The sequence below is a fragment of the Triturus cristatus genome, chromosome 2_2, assembly GCF_964204655.1.
Source record: "Triturus cristatus chromosome 2_2, aTriCri1.1, whole genome shotgun sequence".
Classification (NCBI taxonomy): Eukaryota; Metazoa; Chordata; class Amphibia; order Caudata; family Salamandridae; genus Triturus; species Triturus cristatus.
In genome coordinates, this window is record NC_140582.1 from 230,560,090 (window position 1) to 230,575,610 (window position 15,521).

Sequence of the window (15,521 nt, forward strand, 5' to 3'; positions counted from 1 at the left end):
TGTCGTCTGAGCAACATCCACCCACGTGTGAATCACACTGGGGAATGTTACAGTTGGTTGGGGGGTGGGGGAGGGTAGGACTTGTTGGTTTGTGAAGTTGCACCGTGGCCAAGTTGGGGTTGGTCTGACGTGGGTGGGGAGTGTGGGGGGTTTGTACAACAAATTGTTGTTTCTTGTGCTTGCAGGTTTATTTTCACAAGCTAGATGTGGGGTGTTGTTGTCTTTAGGCCAAGTTTGGTATGGTATAACAGGGGTAGAGGGGGGGACAGTATTGAGACTGACATATGCAATGTTTTCTGTGATGATTACTTTTGGTGTACAGCTATGCAGAGGTGGAGTTATGACATAACACGTGCCCAATTGCCAGTACAATTAGCCCCCTCATGACGGATAGTGCCAAACACAGCAAAGATAATGGCCCAGATACGCTAACTGTGCTCATGTGGAATGTGTGTGGACTGAATGATTTCCGGAAAACTCGAAAGGTGCTAAGTTACCTACATAGACACAATGTTGACATAGCTCTCCTACAGGAGATGCACCTCCCAGTTGACAGCCCGGTATTGCGTACAAAGGGGCTTCTAGGTCACATACACACCTCCGATTTCACCACGCATGCCAGAGGGGTCTTGACGTGGGTTAACCCCAAGAAGGCCATCCAACTGACGCCTTTGGCGACAGATAGGGAGGGGCGGTATGTGCTCACCAAATGCAGCGGGAAAGGATTCGACATGTTTAAATGTTTATGGTCCTAATTATGATAATCCAGATTTCTATCGCAACCTGACCGAACTTGCCATTTCACACCCTACGACACAGTTCTTCTGTCGGCTTCAGCTGGTGTTGTAGACTTTTCACTGATATGGCTGGACATGTGCGACGTATGGCGCACTAGGCATGCGGAACAAGGGGGCTTCACACATTATTCTGCGCATCATAATGTGCATACCAGAATTTACTATTGGTTTGCATCCCAACAGTTATTGACGCGTATACAGCCTTGCATGATCTTGCCACGCACATATTCCGGCCATTCTCCCCTTCTGTTGGTCCTTACTGCGCCTAAATCGTGTGTGCCCCCTTTCATGTGGCGCTTCCCGCCCTATTCCCTTCTGGATGCAGTCTTCAAAGAAGAAATGGCCACAGCAATAAAGACGTTTTTTTAGATGAATGTTGGGTCTGTAGACTCTTTCCAAACAGTTTGGGAAGCTTTTAAAGTGTATATCCGGGGAGTTGCCATTTCTAAACATGCGAGGGTCCTTAAATCAATACGTTCTAGACTGTCTGAGTATGAAAGCAAGATCAAGAGGCTGGAGACCTCTTTGTTGGACGGTCCGGATGACGTATGTCAATCTGAGCTGGCCCAAGCTTTACTAGAATATAATGAGGAGGCAGATGTGGAAGTTAAACATCTCGGGAAGTATTCCACTGCCCGCACTTATGGTGAGGGGGAGCGGCCGGGAGCGATACTAGCGCGGCTTCAAACGCAGAACCGAAATGCCTTTGCGATTCCGGAAATCAAAACGCCGGCCGGGGACACTTTCCTGACTGACACCCAAGTGGCAGAGAAATTCAGGTGTTATTATTCAGAATTGTATTCCTCAAGAGGTTGCAGCCCAGATGAACAAATCTTGGACTATTTAGAGCATATCAAGCTACCGTGGCTGTCTAATTGGCACCGGGAGTTTCTGATGCGACCGATTGAGCACGACAAAATAATACTGGCGCTCTCTGGTATGAGGGCGGGCAGTGCACCGGGAGGGGATGGCCTCACTGCAGCCTTTTATAAGGCATTCATTGACCTGTTATTGCCGCACCTTCTCACATTGTTCGAGGATATGTGCACTTCTGGGGAGATGCCCCCTACGATGAGGGAGGCAGTCATTGTTACTATCCTTAAGCCGGGTAAGCCACCAGATGAATGCGCCTCCTATAGACCACTGTCTCTGATGAACGTAGACACTAAAGGTTTTGCGAAACTACTTGCCAATCGACTGCTGCCCCTGGTCACGACCCTGGTAGCTCCAGAACAGGCTGGCTTCGTGCCTAGTCGTAGCTTGACATACAACCTACGCACGGTCTTTGCGGTCTTCCAACACACCAGACCGGAGGTGCCGGCAATAGCAGTATTTTTAGACATGGAGAAGGCATTCAACTCTGTGGAATGGCCCTTCTTACAGCATGTACTTGCTCGTATGGGGGTAGGTCAGGTATTCTTACAATTTATCGCTGTACTCTATCACACTCCCACAGCGCGCATTAAAATAGGTTCTCTAGTTACAGCTCCTATACAGCTATGCAGAGGCACGAGACAGGGTTGCCCCTTATCCCCTATCCTTTACGCATTGGTGGCTGAGCCCCTGGCGTGTGCACTCCGGGAATACCACAGCCACAGAGGCATATGCTTCCCGAATTACCGACTGATAGTATTTACCTACGCGGACGACACACTGCTCTACGTCTTCGATCCGGACAACAATCTCTCACCAGTCTTGCGGGAGATAGTACTTTATGGCTCCTTGTCCGGTCTTCGGGTTAACTGGCACAAATCCGTCATGTTCCCCCTAACTCCTGCCACGAAGCCCATCGAGCCTGAATATCCGCTACAGTGGACCACAGAGGCGGTGCGGTATTTGGGGATCAAACTGCACACTGACTCTGAGGTGGTTCTAAAGGAAAATTACGGGGTTGCAGTCTCTAAATTGGAAGAGGAGGTCATGCGCTGGATTATCCTCCCCCTGTCGTTGATGGGAAGGGTAGCCCTTATGAAAATGGTTGTATTGCCGCGATTCCTTTTCCTGTTTGCAAACATCCCCATGGTACTACCCCGTTAGCTCTTCCAACGTCTACAAACCCTCCTGGTCCACTTGGCCTGGGCTGGCAAACAGCCGAGGGTAGCCTGGCAAATGTTGACGTTGCCCTATTTGCGGGGCGGTTTGGGAGAGCCCGACTTGGAATTATACTACCGAGCCGCCCAAAGCTCTCATGCATACCACTGGATGCATGGCCCGGCCGACATCCCACATGTGCGTATATAGTCAATAGTAGCAGACCCTAGACCGCTCCTGTCCCTGCATTTTACAGTCTCTTAATTCGGTTGCACATGCCTGGCAGTATTTGCTGTCCACGCAGGCGGGAAACATATTGTACTCTCCGATGGCCCGGCTTGAATTGTGCCACTGGCTGACGCCATGCAGAGAGAGGGTCATTATAGCAGCATTGCAATCTCTTGGAGTTGTGGGGGATCTCTTTCACGATGGGACAGCACGCACGTGGTCGGACTTGCTGAGTGACGAGTCCCCCCCCACTCCTGGCTCAATTCCAATTTCACAGGATCCGGCATGCTCTAAAGGAGTTGTTGGGTGACGATATGGAGGAACCCCCTGAGGTTTTAGCCTTAACGACAGTTATTAGGGCAAAAACCCCAGCTAAGCTGGTCTCCAGGATATATAACATCACTTTGACAGCCAGGGTAGACAAGTACACGAAGCCTAGACTGGCCTGGCAACGCGATTTACAAATTAACCTTCCTGATGACAAGTGGTCCTATTGCTGCATGAGCACGAAACGGGTCTCTTTAAATGGCCGGCACCGGCTGGTCCATTTCAGATTCCTCAATAGGGTGTATTATACCCCGGAACAACTTGACTGCTATGGACTACGTGCTGACCCCCGGTGTGAGAGATGCGGCACGCAGGTGGCGGATTTTTTCCACTTAGCCTGGATGTGCCCGGGGATTGCTCGTTTCTGGGGGCTGGTCTTTGCAGCACTCAACCGGATCTCAGAGTTATCGCTTGCACCCGACCCACTATTGGCGCTGATTGGGTACTCTAAACCCCTTCCCAAATCTGCCCGCCATGTGATAGACATGGCGTTATTATTGGCTAAGAGATTTTTAGCGATGTGTTGGCTCCGGGGCCCCACGCCCACTATAGCACAGTGGGCCAAAGACATGACTTTTTGCTGTACCCAGACCGAAAACTATAGCGAGATGCTTCCGCCTCGCAACTGCCCGAAGAACTTCTGGGCCCTATACAAGAGTGGGATGACGGACTTGGTTAGAACTGACATAGGTGCAGACACTGTAGAGAAGGGGACAGACCCCCCAAGGCCAGATAAGCTCCCCGTGGTGAATGACCACTATCCTCAGATCCCCCTTTCATGATTTGGGCTCTGCACTTGGTATTCTGGGGAAAGCTGTTGTCATGATGTGAGGCGATGTGTATCTCATTGTGACGTTTCAACCGAGGGCAAGGAAGGATATATCTTTCAACTACCATTCTCATCATCTCTGATGGACAATGAGGTGTCAATAGAAGCAATTTACTCTTCCTTAACCTTAGCTTCTCATGCCCTCCACCAGTCAATCACAGGTGCTGCAACAAACCTCTAGAATTCATTGCCTGTCTTCATAAGAACTTAACCTGATCTTCTCTAATTCAGACCACCTTTAAAAACAAACCTTTTTAGTCTTCTTTAGTGGAATTACGATTGTTATGTATGCTGCTGCATCCTGGTGAACCTCTCCCCTCAAGTGTTCCATCCAAAAAGTACAGAGCTTTTTTCTTTTCTGCTTCTCAAATGTACTCCATTCCGTCTTATATGTAAAGCGTACTACTAACTCAACTGCGGTCCACTGTAAAGTAGAAAACTGTTAAATAAATAATCCTCAATACATACAGATATTTACATGGGTTATCTGCAGGAATGAGCTAAGAACATCATGTTCCAGCTACTATACCCTAGAGTATTCTTCAGAAGGGTAGACATCTTTCTTAGCTACCTTAGAATTCACATATTCAATAAACATGCCGATCCACCCAGTTTCGGCTCAAAGCACTTGGTTCTCAGTAGATACGTTTTGTTCATAACACAATGTATCATATTCTATTTGTTAGATTCAAAAGGAAATTTTGGTAAATTCTAGCTGGTTTCCCCCTCTGGGCACGTTTGACTGTAAACATTACAAGGGTTAGGAGGGACCTGGTAATTATATCATAATGGGGGGGCAGGTCACTTTAACGCAGGTGATATATCGTACTACAAAAAATATTTCATCCGCTATGTCGACTATCACTATCGGGAGGTGTACATTTCTGACCTTGCTATGGTGACATGGAACCTAGCATAATGTTAAGCATTTCCCTTTCTGAATAATTCTCTGTGAGCATGGCCATCGTTTCCAGACGGTTTTCCATTTACTGTATAGCTCTCATAATGCACTTTAAGATACAATCATCTGGGAAATTGAAGACTCTGGGCTGTGTCCTGTTAATGGTTGCACACATGTGCAAATGTTTCATCACACAAGTCTTCTCCTCGACCATATGCATCTGTTTTGGGGGTGATTTTTCTGAAGGAACCATTCCAGCCCATTTTGGTATGTTCCGACTTCTGCAATACCCTGAATGAATGTACAGACAAGTAGACAGACAGACCGACAATCAGGGTGACACATACTTTTTGGGAAATGAACATTGCTGATACTATATCACGGGGTTAATGTATCTGAGACATACCTGCTTAATGCTACTTTTAATAGTGCTAAGTTGCAAAGCAAAGGCTTAGGAAGACAACCCAACGTAATGCACATGAGTAGACACACATTATAGTAAACTGTTATTAAGAAACCAGCCTTGAGTCTAAATAAATCTTTGTTATTATACATATTGATGTCTGGCGGCTGGAAACTGCCCTTCAGGCAGAGTGCAGGGTAAACTTCCACTTGAGTACTTCAACTCTTTGGTGTTTCAATAAATGATCAATTGAAAAGCAGTTTAATTGAATAATGTGCCAGAGGGGCTTATGCTGGGACAGCAGAGTCAACTAGGACAAACACTAGCGACTCATAAGCATAGGAAATTATCTCTACATTTTGCAACTTCACTGGATGGGGGTTTGCTTCTAAATATTGTATTTGAATTTTTACTTAGTATAAGACAAATGCTTCTTGAATATAGCCCTCAAAACAAATCTGTTGTGTCGGTGAAAATCTCCATTCTCACAAATGTCACAATATTTGAGTAATATTTATGAAATAGTCATTATTAAATACATATTTTTATATGTCTGCAAGCACAAGTGTTGTAATGCTTGTACATTATCCCATGCACAATTGGAATAATGTACAAGCGTTGTCTCAAATTATCGTTAGAATTATGGCATCGAAAAAATGCAACAATTGCACATTGTATAAAAACAAAGATCGGAATGCACTAGCTTAGGGTAGGTGCTAGAAATATCAACATTTTCTACTGGTATGCAGTCAAAGGTTACAAAAGAACACATAGATGAAGGGGCATATTTACAAGGGGATATCTCCACCTGAACATCACTTTTAGCAACGTTCTGGTGTCGATATGCCGCACACATAGAAAGAGCAAAATGCCATTATGGAGCCCTTTCCTGCACATAAATAATCATTACATAATGAGGATTTGCTACTTCTATGTGTGCTGCATTCTGCAGCACACATAGAAGTAACAAATCGCCATTAGTGATTGTTTATGTGCAGAAAGGGACACCTTCCTGCACATAAACAATCATTCCCTACAATGCAGACACCCTTGCACTATAGTGCAAGCGTGCCTGCGTCGACGATAGGCAGCTTAATTTAGCGCTAGCGTTAGGGAAAACACAGGGGTGTGCCGTATTCTTGTCGGACCGCGGCGGCCAAATTTGGCGCAGCTCTGCGCTCCAACATTTTCTCATAAATATACCCCGAAGTTTATTGTTTAGCCTTAAAATGGTAGAACTATATAAATGCAAACCTTTTTCCCTCTTCTATCCCTCTGCTATCCTTCTGAATCCAAATTACTGACTAACCAATCCACCACTCAAATGACTTTCATATTTCACTATACTAATTCGACGCTATTCCTTTATGGGTTCCGGTGTAGCATGCTACTTGCCGAAAAAGCTCTTTGACGCCCCGTCAGGTGTAGTAAGCGCTATATAAATGCAATTACAATACAGTACAATACAATGTAATCAAGATGGCACTAAATGATGGCAATACTGGACTGACGAGGATGGCATAGGAATGGGGTCGTTGGTAAACTAAGAAAATTAATATCGTATCTCAAGCTAACCAGTCTACAGATCGCTTGTCCTGAACCACAGAGGTATTTGACTGGGAAGCTGCTGTGTTAGTCTGGTTATACAGTAGCTCCACTGCAGTGGATTGACAGTGAAATGGCCATACACTGTAATGAAGGTGCAGTATTTTATTTTATATTTCCTGGCTACTGCACCAGGAGATACTACGCCTGCTTCTTACAGTCAGGAGACGATGCATCACTGAAACATCATGCCATGCTACATGGACCAGTAGCGGTAGGGCTGATGCAATGTGGAGCAAGTTGCTAGTGTTTCCCTCCATTAAAGTAGTCTATGTGTCCATCAGGCACCAGTGTCACCATGCTTGTTTGCTGCAGGCAAGTCATCAAAGGTGCATTGTTTGTTTAATCTGCAATAGCATTAGGTGGAGAGCCCTCAGCAGCCCTCAGCAGCCTCAAACCAAGGGCTGGGGTGGGTGTCAGATAGGATGGCTGCTCACAAAGAGGAAGCATTCCTTCCATTGTTGCTAGATTTTGAGACCTGTCCCAAGCCCAAAACCCAATTTTAGCTCAACGCAGACCAGTGTCAGCCCAAAAACCAGCCCAAAGACGCAACTCCCCAAAAGTTGCCACCCGCCAGGTGTGGTTTTTGCGCCACACAAATGGGAAAAATGTCACCCACTTTTATGGTAACCAGAAGGGCTTGGGCTGTATTTTTCACAATAAAATGTAAAGTAAGTTGACAGACGACGGAATAGGGAAACAAAATAAAAAAAACAATAAAACCACTTACCTTGCACTCGCCGTATTGCCGACTCGGCGATGCGGCGAGTGCTAGGTAAGTGGTTTTCTTTATTCTTTTATTTTGTTTCGTCATTCCGTTGTCTGTAAACTTACTGCTCCCTTTCCCACCCGGCCCCCGCCCTGCCCCCGCCCTACGGCTCTTACCAGTGCCGGCCACGCCTGGCAAACACTTGTATATTTTCTCAGCCCTTAGAGTTCATTGCATTAGCAAAACTTCAGTGTATCTCTCAGATGTGGACTTCTGGTGAAGTTAATTGCTGGCCACAGTATACATACACAAATCAGGATGTGATGCTGTGGTTGCATATGGAGAAAACGGGCTTGGCATAGGCAAATAGCACCACCCTCCCCAGCACATACTGAACCGGCTCCTGCTGCCCCGATATGGTGTTCTCCTAGCTGGCCTTTCTAGGCAGCTGCCTGGTCCAATTCCAGACATCTTTGGCCCCAACTTGTAATTACACCATCATTTATTTCTTCTGGTAACTGCTGATGGGTGCTCTGAGGAAATGGAGTTCTTAAGTGATGCCGTGAGTCCTGACACCCAGTGTGATCCAATGAATGTCAAGCACTCTGACGACGCTTAATTTGTCAACCTGCTGCCATTTTACGCCCTTGATGTAAGCTCTTTGTTGAGCCCATGAAACTCCTACGAGACACATTAATTCATGCTAGTGCTTAATTTGAAATAGAAAGAGTGCCGGTGCCCAAAGATCTGCTAGTGTGCCGAATACTGAGACTGCGTGGTCTTAAACCACCTCAGGCTTCTTTAATCCACTCCTGGACACTGCTAACCCTCTTATCTCAGTTTTGCAGGTTCCTGATTTCTCCCTTTGTGATGGTCTTCCCCTTAGTCCGTCTTTCTGAATTGCGTGTAGTTCCCTCTCTTGCGCTCGGTATACATCTGTTGCGAAAAATTAGTGCCGGTCCCCAAAAATAACTGCTGGTGTCCCCCACGGGCTCAAATTAAGCCCTGATGCATGCACTTTGTGGTGAAACCTTCGCCTGTTAATAGGCCCATTGATGCATAGACTGTAAGGCACCACTGATGTCTGTAGCTGTGCACGCCCCCATTAGTAAACGTGTGGGGGCACTGACACTCTTTACCGGGCCCATTGATGCATGCAGAGTGGGGGTGGGGCCGTGATACCCAATACTCAGGCCTTTTATGCAAGCACTTTTACAACATGCTGGGGAATTGCAGTATTTGCCATTGCAGTGCTTACAAAGAAAACAAACACGCCTCAAATAACCTATTGGTTTTGCCAGTGTTTTTTTTTTTTACAGATTTTAGGGCAAAGCAGCATTGGCAGGGATGTGTGTGCAGGTGTTTTAAGCTAGTGGCTTTCCGTTTTGAATTTTCCAGGCTTCAAGCCAAAGGTAAGCTGTGTAACAGGGGCTCCCATGCCAGGCAGCTGCAGTTCACTTCTCTTCAGTGCTGCTTTGCTGGTCCCATGCTTGTTGATGCCTTCTCTGAATTCATTCAAGTCTGTAAATCACTGGCTTCACTACTTTCAAATTTGCAGACTGTAGCAATTCTCGAAATAGTGCATGAAATGAGAGTTCGCTTGTCTGTAATGTCACTATTTCAGAATCCACTTTTCTGCCTTTTTAGCACAACTATTTTGTGTGCATTTTGATTTCTGTTAATAGTTGTCATTATGCATAAGAGAGTCCTGCTGCCTGGGAGGTCAGCTTACTTCTTGAATCCTTGGATCCTACCTTTCTTTGTGCATGCTTGGACAAATATAGAAATTGATGATAATTTAAAGCTAGTAACAAAGCTCAATGCTAAGATCTGTCGGTCAGAAGTTTGATTCTCACAGTTATGACAGCTTTTCTGTCTTGCTGATGTTGTTTTATGCTTTTTATTCCTTTATGAGGGAATGGAAGAATTGCTTCCTGACCCTGAACCCCTCTGCAGCTTGGAAGAGTGTTATGAGAGGGAACTACAAGTCGTCCAAGAAATATCAGACATTACAATTAAAGATTATTAATCGCGGTACATTACACCGTTTATTACAATGCTTACTTTTACAAGACAAACTAGTAAACCACGATGTAAAGTACATTTTGAACGTAACTCATTACAAGGCAATGCTTCATTTTGTTTTTCTAAAACATAATGATTATCCATAGTTTCTTTTTCGGAATAAAATAATATCGATAGATAGATAGATAGATAGATAGATAGATAGATAGATAGATAGATAGATAGATAGATAGATAGATAGATAGATAGATAGATAGATAGACACACATATGTATGTATTTTATTTTTACTTTTGACCTCTACCCAAACCTGAACCCTAAAAGCCTTTACCTTCCTTTACCTCTTCCTACCAGTGAACCCTACAACAAAACTTACATGCCTTTACTTGTTCCCACTCTTGAACCTCTAAAAAACTCCTACCTCCCTTTACCTATTCCCACCTCTAAACCCTAAAACACCTTACCTCCTTTAACTGTATAGTGCAGTTGTTGCCTCTTCTGTCTACGTACACTCTCTGTGAGGGTGTTTAACTACTCACAGTAGCACTGAAAATGCAGCATTTAACCTCCAAGAAATCTCCTTGAGAAGATCTATTCAGTACAAGTGCAGTTTTTCCTCTCTGTTTAGGCTCTATGGGGATATCTAGTTTCTGACAGTGGTTCTATGATCTTTTGTACTCAAGCAATATTTGTAAAGATACCTGCTCAGTGGAATTGCTGCTATTTCTATCTACAGTCCTGTGGGACATCTCATTTCTTACAGTGGTGCTTTTTGTTTCCGTGTATATTCTATGAGGTAGCTTGAGTGCTGTAGTCGCTGAAGGAATTCTTTATTTCTGTGCAATCTCTGTGAGGATATGTAAGAAACTTGGGGGCTTCTTTACAAAGCTGATTGTGCGGCCAGTGCATCACTTTTATTGACTCACCGATTGCGCAATGGGCTTGCCCATATTTACAAGGCCATGTAAAGTCACCCTGAATGACTTTTTATGGCCTTGTAAATATGGGCCCCTTTCACACATTACTCTACGTGAAAGGGGCGTTCTATGGGTGTTGCTGCGGGTGTTGCCAGCCAACATCCATTGAACTTGATGCATCCCCAGTTTTACAACATTTTGTAAAACTGGGAATGTGTCAGAGTCCTACACCTCCCTGGGGAGGCGTAGGAATGGCGCAATGAGGAGAAATACTCCTATTTCTCCTTGTTGTTTCCTCTTTTTATGTGTGCCACATTGTGAAGCATGCATAGAAAGTGGAAAATGCCATTAATTATTGTCTTTGTGCAGGAAGGTCTGCCTTCCTGCACAAAAACAATCTTGCCCGCAGCGCAGGCTCCCTTGCAAAATGACACAACAGTGCCTGCGCTGGTGCATGGTAGCCAATTGAGCGCAAGCACAGATAAAAACACAGGGATGCGTCAAATTGTTAATACGATGCATCCCTGTGCTTTGAAAATGACGCAGCATGGCGCAGCTAAATGGCTTGCGGCACCACGCTGCATCGTTTTCATGTAGATGAGGCCCTCAGTTATTAATTGAGGGTGTAGGCACCCAATACAGGTAATAATCACAATCCTCGTTAGGGTGAATCACTAAAGCCACTAAATGAATCTGAGCTCAAACCCTGGTGGCTATGGAATAAAACAGACAGCCATCACTCAAAGGCAATGTGTAAAGTATTTACTTAGCAATAAAACAGTAATAAAGCCAAAATGCAAAACAATAAAAAAAATCCTTAAATGAGTTAGAACAAATAGAATAAAATGTAATAAATAAAAGGACACCAAAATGACAAAAATCCAATAAGTGGAACCAGAGCTAATATTTTTTAAAGCTTTACATAGAAAAAATGCCAAGAAGCACAAACTTCCAATGATAGTCAATAGTTGCTGTAGAACAGGACCTAGGAGCAGTTTGGCGCTGACTTGAATGAAGCACAAGTCATATACACTAAACAGGTTCATGGTGGCCAAAGATTTACATTCTAACTTCAGTCCTTTAAGTCTCAGTCCACTACAGGAGTACACATCTAAAGCCCCAAGGACCTCATAGGAGACACTGAAAGATTCAAAGGGCGGCACGCAGAGACCAAATAGTAGGGAACAGTATATGTCCGTTTGCCGCTTGTCATCTGCACGGTTTCAGGAAAAAGCCTCTTGTTGCTTGTTTTTTTTTAACAAGAGATCAGCCTTCTTTCTGCTGGGTACAAAAGAGACAGCAAGTCCAGCCCTCCAGGGCACTTCCCAAGATGCAGACCGCAGGTTTAATCCTCTCCTGAAGGAATGTAATGCAGTGGGTTTCTGGAGTTGCACATTTATGCCTAGCACAAGCTAGTGGGTGGGAATGATCCCTGGGAATGCCCTAACCAATAGGGTAAAGAAAGCCAGGACTAACTATACCCACTTTGGGCATTTTCAGCATGGTCAACGTCTTTGCCCACACTAAGCTTGGAGTATGAAGGCTGGTAGAGTGTTTGACGAGTGTACTATGGTAATCCTACTGTCCTCCCACATCTAACACTAGAGTTCAGTTTCAGACAATTCCTATGCCCCCAACAAACTCAGAGTCAAAAGTCTGGTAAAATCAAAGCTGAATTTTCAGCAGCCTGACAGTGGATACATACAAAGTGTTTTGCATTCTGTTTCCATCCTTTGAAGTGCGCCCCAAGTGTTATATGTAAACCCAGCAGACATGTCAAACAGCCTGTGGCACTGCAATGTCAAAGAGTGCCCACTTGGATTGGGGTCTGACTGTCTGGAAGGACAAAATAAGAACCCTACCCAAGTGTCAGCTCACATCTGCCTGTGCCAGGAGAGTCCTCTTGGAAACGTGCCCCAAGTATCATATAAAAAAAGACCAGCAGACCTGTAAAACAGGATGTGACAATCAAGCAGGACATTTACACTTTCATGTCAAAAAGAATCCTTCGAGCCTCCTTTCATATTCTGTCGGGTTCAGATGGGGTCATCTCTGGCCAATCAGGTAAGACCATTATTTTGCTCCTGGGAGCAAGTTCACGCCTATTTAAATGCCAATTAATAGCTGGCTGGAGTGAAACAATAAAATGTAGATTTAGTTTTAGGGACTTCAGGAAGGGCAAATGGAACGTTGTAAAAGTTACTTTTCTGTAATATTTAGAGCAAATCCGACTTCACCATTAAATTGTAATTTCAACAACTATTAAAAATAGTTGTTTCATTATTTTTCTAGTCAGTCCTATTTCCAAGACACAGGATTAATATTTAATATTGCATTCCAGTCTTTTGCTATGGAATAGCCAAATCAGCTAAAGTGAAAATAGCTTTTCACTGTAAGGACATTAAGCTTTAACTTGTCTAACTTTTTTTTTTAAAAATGCACTCTGTTTATATGGACAATAGGGCCTTCCAAGAGGTGACATAAATATTGAAAAGGAAGGTTTAGGCCTGTCAAAAGGCGTTGTTTTGAAAGGTTGAATGTGCAGATAAAACCTGCACAGTCAGGCTACTGGTAGCAGGCATGCAGTCATGTATGAGTTGTCAATGCAGTGGGTGGCACAGTAGAAGCTGCAGCCCACTGGTGACATTTAAGTCACAGACCCTGGATACACTGTTAGTATCATATACTAAGGACTTATAGGTTTGTTAAATATTCCAGTCATACCAATTCTAACATGTTGAAAGGAGGAGCACAAGTACTTTACCTCTGATTAGCAGGGGTACATTTCACAGAGTTCTATAGCCAGCATAACTGATATTTAGCAAAAAGGCCAAAAACATTTGGGGTCATTTGGAATGTCATCTCTGAGGTCATAAGCAGTGCAACTGAGGCATTATGGATTTGCAGCTAATCATAATTGCAGAATGTAAGTTTATGTTCCGGATTGCAAACATGTTGCACAACTGGGGACCTATTATGTAAAGGGCACAGGTTCCCTGTTTGTGCCCTATGCATCTTAAAACAGGTGTGCTGGGTGTAAACAGGGAGAGTGCGCCCTATTACATGGACTGTGCTGCCCCCAGGGCATTCATGTGAAAACAGAGTGGTTGCTTTGAAGCCGCTCTGTGTTTCAAAGTGCAGGCGGCCACCCGCCTGCACTTTTAAGAGGGATTAGAGATCCCCTTGCAGACGGGTGCAGTGAGTGACTGCACCCACCTGTAAGGGAATGTCTGCGAGGGTCCATGGGACCCCCTTCACCCCTTCCAGAGGGCTGCCATCAGGGGGCGCACTGACAGTGTGCCACCTTTTAGGTAATCCACTGTCAGTGCTCCTCCTGACTGCTTCTTTGGCTCTGTGCCCGCATCTATCATACCGCGTGGGAACAGAGACAGAGGGATTCCCTCATTTGCATGGGGCCATGCCCACATGCAAATGAAGGCACTCCCTCTAAAGGTAGCTCTGGCCCTTTATTTGCGCCAGCGCTATCAGTATTACAGAAGGGGATGCTCAAGCATCTTTGGCCCTTTCTGGAACACCAAAGTTCCCCGGGGCGTACAAAGTGGGTGCAAACGCCCGTTGTGCCCCCGCAGCACTTCCATAATACAGCCTCTGATTTTTAAGGGAAACAACTTTTTTATAGAATAAGTCAGTTTGTGATTTATGAAGTTAATATGTACCTACAATTTTTTTTCTGCGAATCCTTTTATGTATTGTTTGGAAATGGCCTCCGGGGAAGTGCCACTAAAGAGATCTATGAAACATAAAACAAATATCCATTGACTTGTGAACTAAAATATACTTTCTATATTATGGGACACCTTATGAAATGTTGAAGTTTTATTATAAATGTAACATTTCATCACTCGTTTTTGTACTGAATTGCGTTTTACGTTTTTATCATTTACAGGGGTTTTTGCCTTTGGACTTTTTGCCACAGATATATTTGTAAATGCTGGTCAGATTGTGACTGGAAACCTGGCGCCATACTTTCTTACAGTATGCAAGCCAAATTACACAGGAGTTGATTGTCGAGCAAATCATCACTTTATTGGCAGTGGCAATGTCTGCACTGGTGACCCGGAAGTGGTTGAGGAGGCGAGGCGATCGTTTCCATCAAAGCATGCTGCTTTAAGCATTTACTCAGCATTATATGCGACGGTGAGTGAATTGATTCATGTGGTGTTCGGGGCAACTAACGTATTCATGGCAATCAGTTGTCAGAAGATTTTCTCCCACAAAATCCTGTTTTGAAAACTGTTTTCAGACTCAAAAAGTACAATGTACATACATTTTATACTCTCACTTTCAATACCTAACACTTGTAATGCAGGCATAAGGGTGGTATTATCATGTGAGGCGTTTGAATGATACTGCAGGATTCCAGTGAGCATTGATTCGGCAGCAATGTGCAGTACAGTTGTTTTCTTTCACGAGATGTAAAACCAAGGAAGTAACTACAGTTTTTTGGTCACTTTAGGAAGATAGCTTTGTAGGCAAAATGCAATAATCCTTCTATTTCGCCCATTTCCAGCCTGCACAAATGCTTGTAGTATGAAAGAGATCAAAAACATGGGGGCATATTTACAAAACGGCATTTAAAGATTGTTTATGTGCAGGAAGGGGGACCTTCCTGCCCATAAACAATCTTCCCCCCAATGCAGACACCCTTACACTATGCTGCAAGGGTGCCAGCTTTGGCGCTAAGCAGGTGAGCTCAGCTCAAGCGCTAAAGGAAACGCAGGGGTGTGCT

At 44.4% G+C, this 15,521-nt stretch overlaps 1 protein-coding gene across 4 annotated transcripts in view; it reads left to right on the forward strand.

The window, feature by feature from the left end:
- The window catches only part of PLPPR1 (phospholipid phosphatase related 1), a 630,074-nt gene that overhangs the window by 567,171 nt on the left and 47,382 nt on the right, over window positions 1-15,521 (forward strand). For all 4 annotated transcript variants that reach the window (XR_014978090.1, XR_014978091.1, XM_085641280.1 and 1 more), the window contains exon 6: window positions 14,679-14,929. Coding sequence is in view for 2 of the 4 variants with exons in the window: in XM_085641280.1 (XP_085497406.1) it covers window positions 14,679-14,929 (251 nt within the window). In the remaining 2 variants the exon portion in view is untranslated. The remainder of the gene's footprint in view (window positions 1-14,678; window positions 14,930-15,521) is intronic.